Below are 20,246 nucleotides of genomic sequence, written 5' to 3'. Positions count from 1 at the left end.
TCTGCTACAATCCTCAAACCAAATCAAGCTGGTGGCTGCACAAAGGTTGAAAATGATCTCCATCTGGGAATATAAACTGTGGCGCTAGCATTTGTTATTAAAAAAAAAGAATGATGTCTCACTGAACAGTATATAAAGAACTCAACATTTCCATGTATCTCAGAGATCTGGAGCAAAACTGTTCTTCTCGACAGATTCCTCCATATAAGTATATGTATTTGTTTGTTTGTATTTGTTTGTTTGTATTACTTTGCCTGTATTTGTTTGTTTGTATTTATTTATGTTGTTTGTTAAATACCACTCCACTTCCGGTTCCGGGTTTGGAGCGACGAGAGGTCTCCTTAGGGGCTCTCTGCTGACGTTCTCAAAGTTAAGTTTCTGGTCGTTATTTGTCCCGTTTTAACTGTTTAATTTTCTCACCTACATGTTACTGTGTGTTCCTAGTTGGGTTTTGTTTCAAAAATCGTGCTATTTTGTGAGTTTTTTTGTCGACGTTCTTTACCGGGTGTTTGAGGCCTAGGCCTTGGCCTAGGCTTGAGGCCTACCAGTTCCCCTCGGTGTTCGATCGTTTTTTTGTTGTTTTGTTTTTTCTCCCCATGACCTTCAATTTCTATCCTCCCCATTACCTTCAATTTTCATCCACCGCACTTTCCTAACGTCCCCCATTCTCCCAACTAATCTCTCTATTTCTTATCTCAAAAAAGAAAATAAAAAACCCAACAACAACAACACGCTCACCTTCTCCCGATTCTGCTTCTTATTCTTCCTCTTATCTTCCTCCTCGTCTTCTTCCTCGATTTTTTTCTACAACACTTCCATGACCTAATCTGTTGAAAACTCTCTCAAACATTAATATTAACGACAAAAACGATCTTATAATGCTTCATCTTCCTCTCTCACACATGTGGTACTCTTTACTGTTTCATAATGCACTACTCTTCTGCTATTTTAACAGACTGCTCTCATTTCGAGCTCTCCTTCATTCCTTGCCTAAAAAATCCAACTGTTACAGCGCTTCTTCTCTCCATTATCTGAATTCGCCTTCATTGCATCCATCAAAAATTGTGTTAAATCGCATCTCTGACCTAAAACTTTTTAAAACCCCAGTTTGCTATGAATGTTCACTTTCCATTAACCATTCTTTTTTTCCAACTTCAGTGCCAACTCACCCCCCCCCCTTCACTCCCCACTCTCACTCTCAAAGCAACCATCCCACTCTTCTCCCTCCAAGCCTCCCTCTCACCTCTCTCAAAAATTCCCTCCTCACCTTCCTCTCACCTTTCATCCCCCTCACTCATCCTTCTCAAAGTTGCCCCCTCTCATCCACCAAGCTGCCTCTCTCCACTGCCCTCTCACCTCCATCTCTTCACTCCACCTCCTCAAATCCTCAACTGCCCTCTTCCCTCTCTCTTGTCCCCCCTCTCCCCCAGCACCACAGAGCCTTTTCTCCTCCTCCTTCGGCCCCCTCCCTGAGCTATTCTGCAATCCTCCACACTCTTTCAACAACCCTCCTTACCTCCCCCCCTCGTCCCCTGTCCTACCCCCCCCCTCCCCCACCCCCTGCACCCAAAGCCTCCTCCCCTACCTCTTCATTAAAAGTGTGGACCTCAAATATCCGGGGCCTTCGCTCAAACCTTTCAGATCTTTCCATACAGGTTGCCACTAACAAACCAGACATAATCTGCCGAACAGAAACTTTCCTCTCCCAAGACATGTCTGACTCCCAAGTATCTCTCCCCGGTTACTCCCTCCTCCGGTATGACAGACCTGAGCCTCGTCCTGGTGGAGGAGTTGCTCTCTTCATCAAAGACTCCATTCCTCACTCTCCATGCACTCACTCCCAAACACCCCCAGGAATACCTCTGGCTATGGCTTCCCCTCCATTCCCACCTCATGTTTATATGTTTACTGTATCGTCCACCTAACAGTGATGACTCCATCTACACCTCACTATCCAAAAACATGGACCATCTTCTATCTTCTCATCCAAACTCTCTCTTCCTCATATGTGGCGACTTCAATTGTCATCACGCCAATTGGCTAGGTGTGGGTACCTCTCTCACATGTCGTGGAACCTCAGCAAAAGCTTTCTGCGACTCATTGGGACTGACTTAATCGGTCAACTTCCCGACCCGGATCTCAACCAATGGTACTCCGTCTCTTATGGATCTGATTTTGACAAATTTCCCTGACAATATCTGCTGCTCTTCCTCCGATCCAATCGGTTCTTCTCACCACGTCCTTGTCAAAGTGGACATCTCTCTGGCTGTCATCAGAGAACCACCTCACCGCTGTCGTGTCTGGCATTTCACTCAAGCCGACTGGCAGGGTCTCCTAGCAGCCATCAAACCTACAGACTGGTCTCCTATCACTACTTTCTCAAACATCAACTCATCCTGGGAATTCTTTCAAAGAAACTTGCTCTCCCTCATGCACAGATTTATCCCCTCTCGTGTTCAGTTGTCACTCTACCCTGGATATGCTGCTTCTGCTCTCCCATCAATGGATGGAGGTCCTCAATGCCAGACAGGAAATCCGAGCCACATCCCTGGACATATCACGTGCTTTTGACACAGTCTGGCACCCTGCCCAACTCACCAAACTCTCTTACAATGGTATCCAAGGCCATCTCCATTCATAGCTTGCAGACTTCCTCTCCTGTCGCAGTCAACGTGTGGCCCTAAATGGAGTTCTTTCATCCCCTCTTCCTGTCCAGGCTGGAGTTCCTCAAGGTAGCGTTCTGGACCCTGTTGTTTTTTCTGGTTTTCATCAATGATCTCTCCGACTCTCTGGAAAATCCTCTATATCTCTTTGCTGATGACTCCACCCTCTGCCGTACCATCTGTCATCCCTCAGACCGGCAAGCAGCAGCTTCTTTGCTCACTGCAGATCTGGATAAAATCACAAACTGGTCCAACACGTGGAACATGTCTTTCAATCCAGACAAATCTCACACTCTCACTATGTCTCTTCGAAAGGACCGTTTCGACCCCCCCCCCATCCACTTTCTCAACAATCCTCTCAAAGAAGTCTTTTCTTCCAAGCTTCTGGGTCTCACTATCTGCCATGACCTTTCCTGGGAAAGTCACATTTCCAATCTCGCCTCAAAAGCCAGTCGCCGACTGGGAATCCTCCGTCGTGCAAAGTCCTTCCTCGGCCCTCTTGAGCTCCTGACCACTTACAAAGCTTTTGTCCGTAGCCTGATGGAGTACTGCTCTCCCCTCTGGGCTGGTGCTCCTGCCTCCCACCTTTCTCGGCTTCACACTGTCAAAACCAGGGCATTTAGGATCATCGGCCTCTCCCGCAATGAAGCTGAGTCTTTGGGCCTCTCACTCAATCACCGCAAGTTGGTCGGTGGTCTTTCTGTCTTCTACCGACTCCTCTCCAGCCTTGCCCCCCTGCTCTCTCTGCGATTTGTCCCCACCACATTTCCACAGGGTGCTCAAGGTCCGCTAACAATCCCCTTCTGGTAAAACTACCAAAATCACGAATCACTGCTCACCTTCACTCTTTCATTCCTCTTTTTTCCCGCCTTTGGAATAAACTTCCTCACTCTATTCATTCCCATTCTTCCCTCCAGGCTTTCAAAACAGCTGTTCACCACCACCTCTTATCTTCCCCCATCCAAATCCTCAATCTTTTCTACCCCCGATAATCCACCCAATCCCACTTCCTTCAATTCCCCTGCTTTCCTTCCTGAAAGTCCCTGTAATGTCCATCTTCTCTTCCCCATGTTCCCCGTCTCATCCCCATCCCTCTCCCTTCCACAGATCTCCTAATGTGTCTGTTCCCCACTGTTTTGTCCCTCCCACTCCCGCCCCTCTTGGCTCATGCCCCCTTGCTGTGCTTTGTGTGTTGGCTCTCATACGAGCCTCGGCAAGGTGTACAAAAATAAAATTACTCAAATGTACAGGATGACTTAAGAATTTCTTCGACACCTCCTCCTGTTGCATCCACTCCTCCATTTCATCCACCTCTGCTCTAGTATTCCATTTCTGACTTGCCTTCTTCTCTGGGAGAGCATTCTTCACCACTCGAATCCCACACCATCATAAACTCCCACACCCTCCCCACCTCATACTCCTTGGTTATCAATGTTAAGGAAAACCAGAGTTTTCCAAACGAATCATAAAAAGGAATTTTCATCAAACAGCGTAGCACTCCCAACAACCTCCTCACAAACCCACTCACCAAAACCTCCATCCTCTCAACATGTTCAATCGCAATACGATACATCATCAATGGCCACAATACTCGTAGCATTAATCCAAACTTCAAGAACCATAGCTTCAACTTTCCTGGCAAACCACAACCATCAATCCTCCTAAAACCTCACAGCAGCTTGTTCCTTACCTCCTCTACCCTTCCCACAACATTAAACTCCACCGTATACCTTCTTCCCAAGCTCTTCACGGGGACCTCCACCAATGATGGAACCACCTCCCCTCCCAGCTCAAACCTGTGAACATGATCCACCACCCCTCATCTCACTACAACACTCCTCGACTTTCTTGCCTTAAAGCCCATCCTTGCCCACTGCATGAACCTTTCCAATTACTTCAGTACCTCTACTGCTCCATCAGCTGACTTTTGGACAACTGTTAGGTCATCCATGAATGCAAACATTGTTGGCAAGCTCTGACCAGGGGCTAGCTCCACTTTTCCCATGTCCACTCACAGCACATATCAGCAACTTCATAACCAGCACAAACAAAATAGGGGAGATGACACATCCCATTGGGATCCTCACTTTCAACTTTTGACACTCTGTTATGTAGGACTGTGCCACAAACCACATCCAAAACTGATCATAATATGCCATCAGAAGCATCCCTAAATCTCCGTGGCACCAAAATAAATCCATGGCATATCTGCTCAAGGCATGTGGCACTGACCGATATATATTCTCAAAGTCCAGACATCCTTCCTTTGCCACTTTGTCTCCTGTAATACTTGCCAGACCATTGCCGAGTGTTCAATACATCTTGGTGAACCTGGTATTACTGCCTTTTGTACAGAGCCATCCACAAAACAATTCTCTCTGATGAAGCCTGAGAGCCGCACAGCCAAGACACCCATGAATATCTTCCCATCCACATCGAGCAATGATATTGGTCTAAATTGCTCTAGTGTCACAGCCTCCACCTGCTTGGAATATAAACTCCTTCTGCCCTGTTCCATTGACTGGGCACCTCTCCTTGCCTCCGCACCACTTTCAGAGCCTTCCACAGATACCGCCTGACGCCTCCACAACTTTTCAACACCTTATATGGTACTCGACTTGGTCCCAGAGCCGATGACACCCGTGCCTTCTTCAAGACTGCCTGAACCTCAGACATCTTCGGCTCTGACAAATCAAATGGAACACCTGGCTCAATCAGTCTCACCAAGCCTTATATATCCTCAACTTCATCCCTCCTTGTATCTGTGTATGTAATACAAAGGTAACCTTCCAACTCTTCCTTTGGTACCTTCAGTGCACCAGATTGAGACGACTCCAACACATCCTTCATAAATCAAAAAGGATTCTCAAAGAACCTCCTCTTTCTCTGTCACTCCTTCACCTCTTCGTCCTTTCCACCCTCTTCAACTTCACCAATCTCGCTCTCACCTGCTTCGTCAGCACCTCGATTCTATTTCCATTTCCTTCCACCATCTTCTTCCAACTTTTGTCCAAGCTCCTCAAATCCATTCTCAGCTCCTTGATCTCCCTCTGCCTCCTGCTCAACTGTGCCTCCTCACCCTGCTTGATACACTCCTTCACTCCAAATGTGACACACGCATACTCAAACACAACCTCATTCATTTTCCTCAATCTGTCTTCCACCCTTCCCTTCAAATTCTGAAGTTCCCCACACACCACTCCATCCATCCTCACCCATACTCCCTTTTCTTCCACACCTGGTCATTTCACTCTCCCCCTCACATCCTTTCTATGCTGAAGTACAACCCTCGGACCTACGACATTGTAGTTTGCTACCTGGCTGTTTCTCCTGGTCATCTCACGTGGCCCCCTTTTGAAGGCATTGCATTGCTGTCCCTCCTCGCACACCTTACGCACACCGACCATCCGGTTATGATAAATCCTCAACCCTCTAGTTGACTGAAACTCTCGTTTGCACACACCTTTCAAGACTTATGTCCCTCTTCACTCACAACAACACCCTGTTCTCATTCACAACCCATCCGACTCAGATGAATATGCAACCCTCTCACCGACTCAAACTCATGTCCACACCCACACGTCTCTCAAATCTAACATACCGCCTGATGCACACCATCACACCATTTATCAACCTCTCCCACACACTTTCTGGCGCTGATGGAACCTCAACCCTCTTATTGATCTAAACTCACATTCACACTGACACCTTACAAGACTTGCATAGACAATCCATACTCATTTGTCAAAATCAGAATGGGGGTCTTTATCCATCCAATTCGGCCTTTCTCCATCTTCCATCCCACCTCTTGGAGGGCCCTTGAGTTATTCTCTCTTCTTTAAAACACTGCAACTTATGTGTTGCACTGCAAACACTGCAACTGCAACCACACAATCCATACCATGCAGCTTGGCAAAATGGCTGACAAGGCCATCTACCTCCGATGCTGTCTCCAGCATCACCGTCTATGGTGGCACCAGGATATATATATTAGGGTGGTCCAAAAAAATGAAAGTTCGAATTTCTCACGGGCATGTTTGCCAAATCCTTCCTGACGTTGAAAAACACAAAATTTTTTTTTAGCAGATTTGGAGGTGGTTTAGGGGTCCATCAAAGTCTCTCAACGGATTCATTATAATGTCACAATACTAATAGGAAAAATGAAAGAAAAGAGCATAAAATGTTCTCAGTGGGCAGTGGGCAACTGGCGGTCGGTGAATTTCTCCAATGGTTGATCCAAGAGGAACAGTTCCGTGCTTTTCCGTGTAGAACACGCCATACTCACTCACTCTGGGAATCAAAAAGAAAAAGAAAAAAATTAGAGATTAAAAAAAAAGAAAAATAAAAGAGTACTTTTAACACCGACCGACAGCGAACCGAAAGCTCAACTGACGTCTCCATCTCTCCCACTGATGTCTTCTTCTCTCCCACTGGATGTAACAACTTCCTTTCTCTTGATTGACCCCTAAATATTTTTGGAACTGTGGCAAATTTAGCCAGGAGTATTTTCTAGTCAGGTAGAACAAAATAATCAACATGCCCCAAGAATATTCAAATTTTGAATTTTTTCCCTTATGATTTTGGACCACCCTAATATATATATATATATATATATATATATATATATATATATATATATATATATATATATATATATATATATATATATATATATATAATGTTCGTTTTGAACGCACTCCACAACTCTTCAGGATTCCCCAAAACAACCAGACCCCCAAATCCCTACTCAGCCTGTTCTCAAACTCCTCAGCTACCATCTCATCCCTGAGTTTGCCAACATCCAGCCTAGGCAGGGATGAAACCATTCTCCTAGATTTAAGCTGAAACTTCAAAGTTGCTACAACAAGCCTGTGGTCAGTATTGAGGAACTGAGCACTCTGGTACTAATGGATCATCCTCCAGTGTCCATCAATGAGCATATGGTCCATCCCCTTTGGCACACCACCAGCATTGGGATACCAAGTCCAGCAATGAGCTTGTGGGTGCTGAAACCATGAAGCAGCCACCCTATATCCACAACTTCTAGCAAAGTCAAGTAACTTAGTGCTATTGTTGTTCACAGTTCCAGACGCATGAGAACCAACACATGTCTCATATCCATCCCTATCAGTGCCAGTCGATGCATTGACATCCCTAAAGACTAGAAGAGTATTTCACCTGCGGCACCGATGAACCACAAACTCTAACACGGAATCTCCTTCACAGGCAGATCACTCACCTAAGTCAGAGCATATACAGAGACCAGGGAAATGACACCCAAGGGGTGACGAATCCTCATTCTCATCATATGTTCGTTGACTGGTGTTATCTCACTTATCATGGGAGTCAACTTATTAGACACAACTACAGCAACTCCTTGGGTATAGTAATCACCCACCATGATCTCACCACTATCCGGTCACCGAACCTCAGAGTGCTGCAACACCGATGTTCAAACACTGGAGCTCAGATGATAACAGAGACACGTGATCATCCTCTCTTCGGGATAGGACATTCCAGGCACTCAAACCTGGGGGATGAAGAATGAGGCAACTCTCGTGTGATTGGGGAAGATGTGAGAAGTGGGAAAGCAAAGTTGTTTTGTGAATGGACCTTCAGTCCTTCACTACCTTCGCGGTGCTCAGAAGGAATAATTACAAAATACGGCAAGGAAACGCTTCGCTATTACCTTTACCGAATGCATTGCATGCTCAGAGGCCATCTAATTATCATGTATGCAAATATGGTGGAAATACGAAGGTATTTCTCAGAAATATCACTACCTTAGAGTTGCTAACGTACTTCCAGCATGGCAGTTTGCTGATAAATGATGAATAAAAGTAAAAAGGCAAATAAAGGCAAAGTTTTAGGGCCTTCCAAAATGAAGGGCCTCCGGCCTGTGCTCCTTGGCCACCATTGTTAATCCGGGCATGACTTTCAGGGACCCCAAACATCCACATAAAACTTGGTGAAGCTGGCTCCAAAAATGTTGGAGTAGTAGTAGCATGTAAAATCAATGTACCTTTACATACGATGATAAAGCTGCTAACAATGACAATGGTTTACTGAACCAGGGAATGTTTCCACATGCAGTCAATGGTGAAACTGCTCATGCCAAACCCATGAATGATATACAGTACTGTGCGAAAGTTTGGGTTATTTACACTTTTGTGATGCAGGAAACAGTTTGGATTTTTGTGCATTAAATAATAATAAATTATTTAAATAATCAACACCAGTTACATTAATGTGAATTACAAGAAACCACAATAAAGTTGCCAATTGGTGAATATGTGAAATTAGTTTTCATCAGCTTGTTCCTTCGCTTGAAAGTCTATGAGTGGGTTCAGAATGGCACCAATGAAGCAACTTTCAACAGAACAGTGTGTGAAGATCCAAACTCTCAGGAGAAGATCACACAATTAAGAAAATAGCAGAAAAGCTGAAGATTTACAATAGTGTGAGCTACATTTTGCAATGCCTGAAATAAACTGGCTTGGTACAAGACAAGAGAACATCAGGAAGACCCCAGAATAACCTTCCCAAAGCAAGACAAGCACTTGAAGTTGCTGAGCTTATACGACAGAGGAAAATCAAGTCAGCAGCTGAGAAATGAAATGATAACAGGCTTGAACATTAACATCTCGACCAGCACTGTGTGCAGGATGATTGCAGCAGGTTTCCATGACAGAGTTGCAGCAAAGAAACAACTGCTTAGACCATAGAATAAGGTAAAAAGAATGAAATTTGCAAGGCAACACCAAGATCGGGTGACTGAACAATGGAATTGGGTACTGTGGTCTGACGAATCGAAGTTTGAACTTTTTGGATCGAAGAGACACAAGTTCGTACACCAAAGGCTTGGAGAATGTTATGACACGTAATGTTTGCAGTCTATATTTCAACAAAGGGGAGGTTCTGTGACGTCTATGGTTGTATCTCAGCTTTTCGTGTTGAATAACCTGTTAAAATCAATGGGATGCGAACAAAAGAGAAGTACGAGGAAATACTGCAGCACCATCCAGTTCCTCGTGCAAATTGTTTCGTCTGAAGAGAATTCATTTTCCAACAAGATAATGATCCAAAATACACGACCAATATAGTAAAACAGTATTTGGAGAACAAGATTACAGCTGGTGTGCTCTAAGTGTTAGAAATGGCCACCCCAGAGTCCAGACATGAATCCCATCGGAGCCCATTTTGGATTACCTGGAAACAAAGAACAAGAGGAACCCAACTAACCTTACAGAACTGTGGAATGCACTACAGGATATTTAGGCCTTAGTCACATTTGCTCTACGGCGAGGATATGGCGGCCGCACGCCCTCTGAATTGACAGAAACGTGCGGTGGCCGCAGAGTTTCTGAGTTGGCCTCAGGGTGGCCCTACGCCGCATGGCTATGTTTTACAGGCCGTAGGGTCGTCGTGGAATTATAGCGCGGAGTTATAACTTTTTTCATTTCTACGTTCGCCGTAGCAATTCGACAAGCCGAAACAAAAGAACTGGTTAAAAAAAAGAAAGAACCCACTCGTTACTGTCCGTCTGGCCACACGTTCGCCTTAGGGCCCCCCGTGGTCATCTTGCAGTCGCCTTGCGGGCACCTTGCATCTGCCTTGAAAATTCTATGGCCGCCGCAGGAATGCCCTAAGGTCACCGTGCGACATCAAATCAAAGACCGTACGGCACCCCCACGTTTTCGGTCTCCACAATTTCTAAATACCCCATGCGGCTCCCCGAAAAATAAAAACATATGTGACTGCTACGTTGTGTGACTGTGGAAATACTGCGGCCGCCGTATAATTGCTAGTGGCCGTAGATTTTGGAGACCCCACGGCCGCCGTGGCAAATGTGACTTAGGCCTTAGCACAATATTACTGGAATAGTGCTTCAGTCAGATACAAGAAGCATGGCTAAAATAGTGATGGCACTGAAGAAGGCAAAGGGCGGACATGCAAAGTATTGACCGAAATGATAAAATGATACCGTTCTTGTTACTTGAGAAGTTTTTAGCTCGCCTGTTCGAAGAACAGAGAGCTATAGAGATACCCCCCGGCGTGAGCGTGAAAATGTTAAAGTTTTTGGTGCAAGTTATTTCCTTTCTAATGTTTTTATCGACCACACTATTTTTTACCGATTACAATGTACAAATACATATATTGCTTTAAAATTATTTGGATCAGACTTCACTGCAATGCTTTATAAAAAATATTATTAGACTATTCTTTTTAAAACGATAAATGTATAAACAGGCGAGCATTGGGTGGCTTTGACACCAACTCTCTGGTTTCACATGCATTTCTAAAGGCTGTTAATTTACAATAATAAACACATATAGCTATTATCACTAATGATTTAATGAACTCACCTTAAAGTTTGAATATCTTTGAAATAACCCAAACTTTTATACAGTAAATATATATATATATATATATATATATATTGTAGCTCTGGTCATATCCTGATGAAGTAAAGAGCACTTACCTCTATCGCTGGGAAACGTAAGCTTGAATCTTTGGCCTTTCGTTGATATTCTTTATCATGAATCGGATTATTGAGAACATAACCTGAATCCCTGTGTCCCCCAGCATCCTGCATTTCATATATTTGAGGCATGCATGAAATATAGAATTACATTCCATATTCTTAAGCATTTTCTTTGATCTATTCCTTGAAGCACAGGAAGTTTCAAATTGAAGTGCGACAATAATAATTATTTATTTTCGATTTATTATGCAATGCTTGTTAAAAAATGCACAATGTAAAGAAACTCGTTCATTATATTCCATGGCAGAACACACCGTGATGTCATGGGGTTGGAATGAGCATGGGATGTGTGGCACTGGAAACGATACAAATGTGCACGTACCACGTGCCGTGGCCTTCGGATTCAGCTCAGAAGCAGGTGCACCTTCGTCTGCTGATGCCGTTCTCGTTGGTGCTGGAGCAGGTCATTCCTTCGCTGTTTGTAATCCACCAGAAGAATTGTGAGGATAGATAGCCATGTCTTCCAGTTAATCCCCACATTCTCCCTGTGATGCCTGAAAATTCTGTCAATGTAACCCAGAAATAACCCTGAAAATTTATATAAGACGAATGAAGTGACTGAGCTGGAGTGAGATATTATTATTATCATCATTATTCTTTATTTATCATTGTTAAATGAGTGAAGGAGTGAGAGTAGGAAAAATACAGTTTGCATGTGCACTAAAAAATTTATTTCATGCTCTGCTCATACATGCTCTGGGCAGCTTGCCGACAAAGGGAAGCTGAAATGCTTTGTTAAATTAACAAACCGTGGGACATCGGAATGAATTCGGATGTTGTTCGATGAGATAGAACAGGTGGCTTGGATAATACACGTAGCTGCATAGTTTTAATGAAGGATAACCTGCCACCCAAGACATTCATTCTTGATTGTGAAGTACAGATGACAAAAGTCTAAATAAAATGACCATCCTGCAAAATGACATTTCTAGCATTACAACCGATTTTTCCATGAATCAAAGACTTTGTTTCGAATATATCTTACAAAATTCTCCAATCTGCATAATCAATTTTTCCTGCCCTTTAAAAGTGTAGCCATTAGGCATTATGCAGGAAAGACGTTCGGTGTACACCATTGTCGATTTTCTGCTTCATCTTCTAATCTCCATGTTAGAAGGAAGTCTGCATTAAAAATAAATGAACAAATAAAGAACGTTTTCACAATGTTACACCAGGCCTGGTTGCAGTATTTGGTTTCCAAACATGCTGTGGTGATAGTGCTGTTGTGAAATTCACATATTGTGTGTGTGTGTGTGTGTGTGTGTGTGTGTGTGTGTGTGTGTGTGTGTGTGTGTGTGTGTGTGTGTGTGTGTGTCCGTGTCTCCTTTACACATCTCCGTCGCTCTCTTCCTCTCTCCTGGAAATCCAAATGACCATTGCTCACTTCGTTGCTAGTGGCATGCGATACTAGCCTTGTGGTGTCCTTGCTACACTCCCCATCTCTTGTTGAGGTTGCTCCAATACTAATCATTTCACATGAGACATCAGTGCACCTTGTTATCGAGGAAACTGAAATGCATTGGGACAGCCCCTCTCACAGCTATTCTTGGCCAATGATGTGTCAATACACTGGCACTTACAACGCTATGATGTAAGTGTCTATGTGTTGTCACTTAACGTCACTGGACAAAAATAGCAGTTAGGGGAAGGGGGTATTTCCCCGTGTACCTCATGTCCCAGTTCACCCAAGTTTCCCCTGACTGAGGATATTTGTGTGATATAATTTGCTCATGCTGCATTGCTCCCCCCCCCCCCACCAGCTCACCCCCACATATACTTTGTTTTCCATATACTTGCTGTGCTTGTACTCATAATGCATGATTCCTATTTTACTTGCCCTTCTAATTCTGAAATATTAACATACATGGACTTAGTAGATGAGCTGGCGGACAAAGACTCGGCCAATATTCAAATAACACTGCGATATGTATCATTTGGATAACATTGGAATGGGTTACATGTACGAGTGTGCACTCGCACACATGTGTACACAGAAGAGTGCTGGGTGGGAGACTGCATGCAGAGTAGTACAGCTTTAGCAGCAGTTATGATAGTACCATCAGGATCATTCGGCATCCCAAAATGGGAGCTTCTGGGAATGTTACCAGCAAGGCAAGATGGTTATTCTGGCTTATCAGAAACTTTTCATCAAGACTACAGATAATGGCACCATGATGATTCCGAACTTGCACAATTCTACTCAGCGATGAGGTGCTCGTCGGTTAGCTATTTCTGCGGTTGAAAAGGCGAGAGTACTGTATTGTTATTGGAGCAAAATTGCAAGATATAGCCCAGAAGGTGAGGCATGCATATAATAGTCATATGTCTGCAAAATACATCTGTACAGTGTACACCCATGTGACCATTGGCTACAGCACTCTTAATATAACGTTTTGACATGTCGGTGCTCAATTAGAGGACCCGCGCCCAAGATTCAAGTAAAGGAATATCGGATGGCATCCCAACATTCCTTAACCTCCCACGGAGATGTCGTTCGCTGCGGTTTAATATGATCACGCCGTACCTCTGCCAACAGTTCACTTCCGCCGATGAAAGTGCTGCTTTTAAAAAATGAAAATCTTGTGCTCTGCCACTGTACACTCCCTGTACACCGAATTCCCCCCACCCTCGTTATTGCTGTCGACATTGCATGTTCTGAATTCTAAAGAGAATTTCTACCAGCTTTTTGAGGGCCAGTAGGACTGAGTTTGTAGTAGGCTCCAGGGGACATTTTGGCTCGGTCTGCTCCCAGGTTGTGTGGGACTTGAACCAAAATACCTTTGTACCCGTAACATGGGATATAAAGCAAATGCAGGGTATTCGACGGTTACGGTCGTTCCGAGTGATATTATATTCCTTTTCTCTTAAAGCGAGGTGCTTGGCACGATAGGCTCGAGTTGGAATTATATTTCTTTCTTCCCCTTTTCTACAAGCCTTTCAATGTTTGCAGCAACAGAGTAAGCTATATTGTGACATCAAGACTCAGGAGTGATCTAAGCTATTTGCCTTCACCAAGAACTTGATACAGTTTATGGGATCATGGGTTGAATAGCAAGATTTCTTTCAACAAAGTTTGTCCTTCCATTGAAGGAATTTTTATTTTTTCCTTCAAAAGGGCTCTTCTTTTTTCCTTTTTTTCAATCGTATCTTCCCTTATGAAAAAGAATTGCTTTTTGTTTTTATGGTATTTAAGTTTTTTCTTTCCAACAAAGGTTTTTGGTTCTTTATAAACATTTATTTTCTGGCCCTCCCTCTCCCCTCCTCTTCCCATTGTGTTGTAGAGTTTATTACTATTTCATAGAAGGGAAAATATCTTGGAATCCACCTTGAGCAATTTATTTATAGAATGGTTGCTTATTTTGTTTAAATATAATAACTGAGACTTCAATTGCACAAGTATAGATTTGAGTATAGAAGATTAATGGGGTTGAAGTTGGGTGGGTTGGGGAGGATTGAAAAGGGGGAGGGGTAGGGGTACTTCTTCTAAGGCAAAATAGGGGTTTTAGGATTTGAAGGAAGAGTGTGAAGTGGTTTCTTTTCTTGATGTCACTGCTGCTGGTGGTATCATAGGATTGAAGGAATTGGTGAACGCGATCGGCGTAGTGGACAAGGTGAAGAGTATGGTGTGGATACTGGAGAGAACCCGAGGGGGTTGCTCGCCATTCCGGCGATGTTGTTTAGACTCCGAGATTTTTCATAGCCTGGGTGTGGGGAGGGAGAGGACAAGAGGCAGGGAAGGAAAGGGTAGAAGGTGGGGAGGGAGGGAGGGACAGGGAGGGAGCAAAGGCACGGGGAGGGGCGGGGTCGGGCTGAGCCTTGAGCCTGCTTGGCGCGAAGGGAACGGGGAGCTTGGTCTGAGCAAATGCAGGCAAAGCATTAGAAAAGGAAAACAAATTGAGTGAATGAGGGAATCGGGGATGAAGATATAAAGGGAAAAATCCATTTTTGATTGGAAAGAGGGAAACGGAACATCAGGTAGATGGGTGATGAAGAGAACAAGCGTAATAGCAAGAAGAAGGTGCAAGCAACACCACTACCTTCTGGTGCTGGTACCAACAACACCAGAAGCAATAAGTTCATGGGGAATGCCGAGCAAGCGGTGGCAGGCCTCGTGGCGGCAGGGCTTGGCGGGGCAGATTTGGGGTGAGGAGCCAAGCGGAGCAGTCCTCTGCTGTTCAGAATTTCATGCGAGCAAAAGCGCGGGACGGATGAATAAGCCAAAACAAAAAACAAAAGAAAACAAAAGGCACACAGAGAAAAAGGAAGAAACAAATTAATGGGACAGAAGAGACATCAAAGTTACCAACCATTGTACTTGGATAATGGCCCTGTCATGAGCAGTGGAGGATCTATGAGTGATGGCCGTTCTCACTCACTCTCGCTCTATTGGCCATGAGTGCAATGTCACATCTCAAAAGTCTATTTCCATTCCATGTTATAGAGATTCTAAGTCTATTGAAACATGTATTAACACTGTACATAAGACAAAATACTGTGCCTGATGGGACAAAGTCGCCCAAGCAGATGCAATGAAGGAAGCAACATGGTTACACACATGAGATAAGAATATACAAGAAAGCCTGACATGATGGATAAAGTTAACATACTCCTATTTTTCATCGGTTCAAAAACAATTTACCCAAAGTTACATGCAGCAACCTGATGACAAATGAGTGCATATAACAATGCCAGATTGGGAGAAAAATTCCGACAGGATAGCACACAGAAACCCTTTTTCAACTCTCTAGCTTGGGTTTGATTAGAGACCGGACTATAAACTGTCCGATTGGTGATTCGTAGGCAGGGCGTTGCATCATGAAGTGAGCTGTCCTTCGGATGGATGTCAATCTCGGTGACGTGTATAGATGTCAAGCTGGGTGACGCATCTGCTAGCTTAGATTGTTGGTGGACATCAAAAAATTCCACATCGTCTTTCAATGAAGAGTTAAGTGGGCGTGTTATTGCAAATTACAAATTTGTGCCCTAACCCAGAGAACATTATGGACGCCGCCGGATCAATTCACCCACAGAAACACCAAGATGGCACCCGTCCCTACAAGCTTCAAGGTCGTGAGGCAGATCAGATCAGTTGGACAGATAGAACAAGGGGCTATCTACATATCATGTACCCCATACTTATATTTCATATATGTCATACTTTCCTCCTCACCCTCACATTCTTTCTCCTTCTAAACCTCCTCTTTCTTTTCTGACCTAGCTCTTATTTTTCCGAGAGAAAAACAACAACGCTGTTCATGGAAGTGTTTTACAGAGTATGTTGTCCTTCAGAAAGCCAATTAAACCAGTCGCTCTGTGCTCTTTGTAAAGAGTGGTGCTTTGGGACAGCTCTTTAAGGCAATGGAACGGAAACGTCGGTGCTGAACACATCACATGTAGGCACCCATCAACCAGGCTCTCTGATTAGTTGTGGTGGTGTTGTTCTCGACTGAGATCGCAATTTTCTTGGGAGAATCATTAGTCTGTTTAAACGAGCTCCTTAATGGGGCATAGTAGATTCGACCAAATTTCATCACGTTGTAGTCAGGTATGAATATCGAACTGAACACTGTTGTTGCTGCAATTGTACCTGAATTGGTGGAGGCTGGGGGGGAAGTGCATGGGGGAGTCAGCAACCAGATGGATTGGATACATCATTAAGGTTTTGATACACATCTAAAGTGCAGTGAATCGATTCGGGAGGAAGTTTGAAAGAGCGTGTCACTTTGCAGAACTGTGTGTGTGTGTGTGTGTGTGTGTGTGTGTGTGTGTGTGTGTGTGTGTGTGTGTGTGTGTGTGTGTGTGTGTGTGTGTGTATGCGCAGGTAGAGGACAAAAAAATGGAAACGCATGGAAAAATGAGGGACACCAAGTATATTGAAAGCAACGGCTTCCACACAGGTGTGGCCCATGTATTAATTTAGAAAATAACATCACAGCATGCTTAGGGTAATGTATAAAAATGCTGCACAGGCTATAATTGTTTGCCTATAATTATGGCCAGCATGGCTGCAAGAGGAGATCTCAGTGACTTTGAAAGAGGAGGGATTGTTGGTGCGCATTTTGCAGGAGCTTCAATGACAGACAACTCAACTTGCTGATGTTTCATGAGAAATGGTGTCTAAGGTGATGTCAGCATGGAACCCTGAGGGAAAGACGTCATCAGCAAAGGGCAACAGTCGGCGGAAGCTCATACTCCAGGATGGTGATACCTGTGCATTAATTTTCAAGTGCAAGGCAAAGCAGGCGAGCAAGCGCAGATAAATTGAATGTAAATTTCAACCTTGGGCACGAGCAGCCAGTTTCATCAAAAATGGTCCACCAAGAATGCCATAGAGGGGAATATCATAGTCTGCTTGCAGTAAACAAACCACTCATCACATCTGGTAATGCATGTTTACGAGTCCAGTGGTACAAAGAGCACAGGCAATGGACTACCAAGCAGTGGAGAAATGTGATGTGCTCAGATGAATCATCCTTCACCATGTTTTCGACAAACAGACAAGTGTACCTGTGGTGCCAACCGAGAGAACTCTACAAGCCTGGTGTTTGCTTAGTGGTTAGGGTGGCTGGCTTGGGATCATAGGGTCCTGAGTTTGAGCCCTGTTGGCAACTGAATTAACACCAGGTGGGGTTGACTCAGCCTGTCATCCTTCCGAGGTCAGCGAAATGAGTACCAGTGCACTGGTATAGGGCCACAGCATCAGCGGCATAGTCGTGCCCAACAAAATGATAGCTATCCAACAGCCAAGCTGCCAAACACAATAAGAAGAAGAAGAAGAAGAAGAAGAAGAAGAAGAGAACTCTACAACCCTGAGTGCTTGGTTCCAACTGTAAAAGGTTCTGGTGGTTCTGTAATGTTGTGGGGTACATTTTTCTGGCATGGTTTTGGTGCAGTCATTCCCTTTTGAAGGCAAAGTCAATGCCAATCGCAACTTAATGGTGCAGCATTTCTTTCTTGCCAGGAAGAGTGTCTTCCAGGATGACAATGCCCCCATCCACAGAGCATGTGCAGTCACCCAGTAGTTTGATGAGCATGACACTGATGCTATCCATACATCATGACCTTCTCAGTCACCAGATATAAACCCAAACGAGCGCTTGTGGGATATTCTGGAATGATGCCCGAGACAGGATTTTCCACCTCCATCAAGTAGGTGTGAGTTGTTGACTTTCTCATGGAATAATAGTGCTGCATCCCTCCTGCAGAATTCCAGACGCTGGTGGACTATGCCATGGCGCCGACCGTACTGGCCGCATGTGATGGCTCAATACCCTATTAAAAGACTTTACAGTGGTGTTTCCATTTTTTGTCCACTACCTGTATGTATGTATGTATGTATGTATGTATGCATAAATACAGGGAACTCCCTTCCTTGGTGCTCAGGATACATCCCTGAGCACCAATCAAAAATGCGCTCAAAGGGGTCATTGTACCATTGTTTATACGATGGAGATGTGTTCCCGACAGCATTATTTCTTACGCATGAGCCGTTTACGAGGGCTTCATTGAGGGTATCGGTCATAGTGCTGATAATTATAATACTAGAGATTGTAAGACATTATTTTAGAGAAACTGTTAAACAGATGGTAAACAATAGCTCAGGAATTCAAGGGCTGCCTGGTCATCCTCACTCGCAGCTTTGCCTTTGATAGGAATGCTGTGCTAGTTACTTCGGTGCTTAAACTTGCCGAACCAAGCTTAACTGGCTCTCCATCTTCTTTGACAAATTGCTTCTTGAACGAGTTAACTTTGTTTTAGTTGACAAAGTGGTTGACTGGGCAGAAGCTTTTATCTTGTCTCCATTGTTGAAAATTGTTCTAATGGTCATCATAGCCAAAGTCTACCACATGACCCACTTCCACCTGATTGGCTCAGCGTGTGTGCATACAAACAATGGTGGCAAGTGCAAATACTCAGCAAGCGCTGCGTGCTATGAATTTTTTTAAATATTTCTCCAACACAAAGAGGTCTATAATGAATCAGCATTTTACAGTGTAGCGCAAAACGAGGTATTACTACAGTACAAAATTATGGATATGGCCGAGGAGACAAAATTGAGCATCGTTTAGAATAGTTATTTAATAGTACATGTTAGAATAAGAGTACTGTAATTCCAATAATTAATGAAATGTGTCAAGCCACATGTTTATAAGGATCTAGTCGCCCCACCCAAGTGTCTGAATCTACACCTCGCCTCCCCCCCTCCCCTCCCCTTCCCTCCTCCCTGGATTATTGAAGCTCTGCCATTGTAATCTGTGCTGAAATGGTCTTCTAGGTTTGCAGCCAATCGATATGGCCCTAAAGTGCCACCGGGGGTCAGTGCGAGAAAATGAGACAGGGCACAGATATGGCCATTTATGGACACCTGGAACCTCAAGGCCAACAGACAACCCAGGGTGTGGAAATTCCCTGGCTTGCCCTGCCTCTCAGTATGGGCTATCAATTGTCATCTGATGGCTGCGTCGGACAATGGGCACGTGCCGTGGGTGGTCCAACACGTCTCGCAGGACCTGTAAAAGCCCACACACTGCATTTTCTCTCTTCTTCACTCCTGGTGGGTTTTGCCTCTCTCCCTATCCTTGGCTAGTGCGTCTCTCTGCGCCCAGCTGGGGTGCATCGTGCCAGTAGTGATTTGTGGCAACGACAGGCTCCCCACCGCAGCACACAATGGAAAGCACTTGGGGAGCACCAGCCCAGTACACCACACCACTGTACATGGGAACAAGACCACACGTGAGCAAGGCCCATCCATGCCACAGATTACTTTTGTCTCGTCTCCTCTCTCTCTGTGTCTGTCTCATCACCCCGGAGTGAATGATTAAGTTGTTTGTTTAATTCCGTCGACATTCGGAGGGTGCGCTGGGGTATTTATTACTTGTGAACTCAAAGGTTGGCAAGTATAATGGTTGATCTGGTCTGTTATTCTGTCTGTCTGTCTGTCCGTCAATTGCCTACAGTTGCAACACAAATCTTCATGAAATGTAACCAGCTGGTAGAGCTAGGCATTGGCTAGAAGAGTATTGTTTTTTGTGGTCAAA

General features: G+C 44.3%; 2 protein-coding genes across 9 annotated transcripts in view; one reads left to right on the top strand and one right to left on the bottom strand.

Annotated features, from left to right (window-relative positions):
* Positions 1-11,630, top strand: part of LOC147029751 (secretion-regulating guanine nucleotide exchange factor-like) — a 230,893-nt gene extending 219,263 nt beyond the window's left edge. For all 4 annotated transcript variants that reach the window (XM_085873052.1, XM_085873055.1, XM_085873056.1 and 1 more), the window contains one exon: positions 11,456-11,630. In XM_085873052.1, coding sequence (XP_085729178.1) covers positions 11,456-11,486 — 31 coding nt within the window. In that variant the 3' untranslated portion in view covers positions 11,487-11,630. The remainder of the gene's footprint in view (positions 1-11,455) is intronic.
* A 226-nt stretch (positions 11,631-11,856) lies between these two features.
* Positions 11,857-20,246, bottom strand: part of LOC147029750 (voltage-gated potassium channel KCNC1-like) — a 66,106-nt gene continuing 57,716 nt past the window's right edge. The window contains exons 3-4 of one of the 5 annotated variants that reach the window (XM_085873049.1): positions 15,246-15,379; positions 14,780-14,909 (exon numbers count right to left, since the gene is read on the bottom strand). In XM_085873049.1, the coding sequence (XP_085729175.1) occupies positions 15,285-15,379 (95 nt within the window). In that variant the 3' untranslated portion in view covers positions 14,780-14,909; positions 15,246-15,284. The other 4 variants (XM_085873051.1, XM_085873047.1, XM_085873048.1 and 1 more) reach the window with 4 other exon arrangements.

This window comes from Eptatretus burgeri, chromosome 3 (assembly GCF_056783735.1).
Source record: "Eptatretus burgeri isolate ZD-2024b chromosome 3, Ebu_testis_v1, whole genome shotgun sequence".
NCBI lineage: Eukaryota > Metazoa > Chordata > Myxini > Myxiniformes > Myxinidae > Eptatretus > Eptatretus burgeri.
This window is presented reverse-complemented; position numbering and strand designations above follow the sequence as displayed.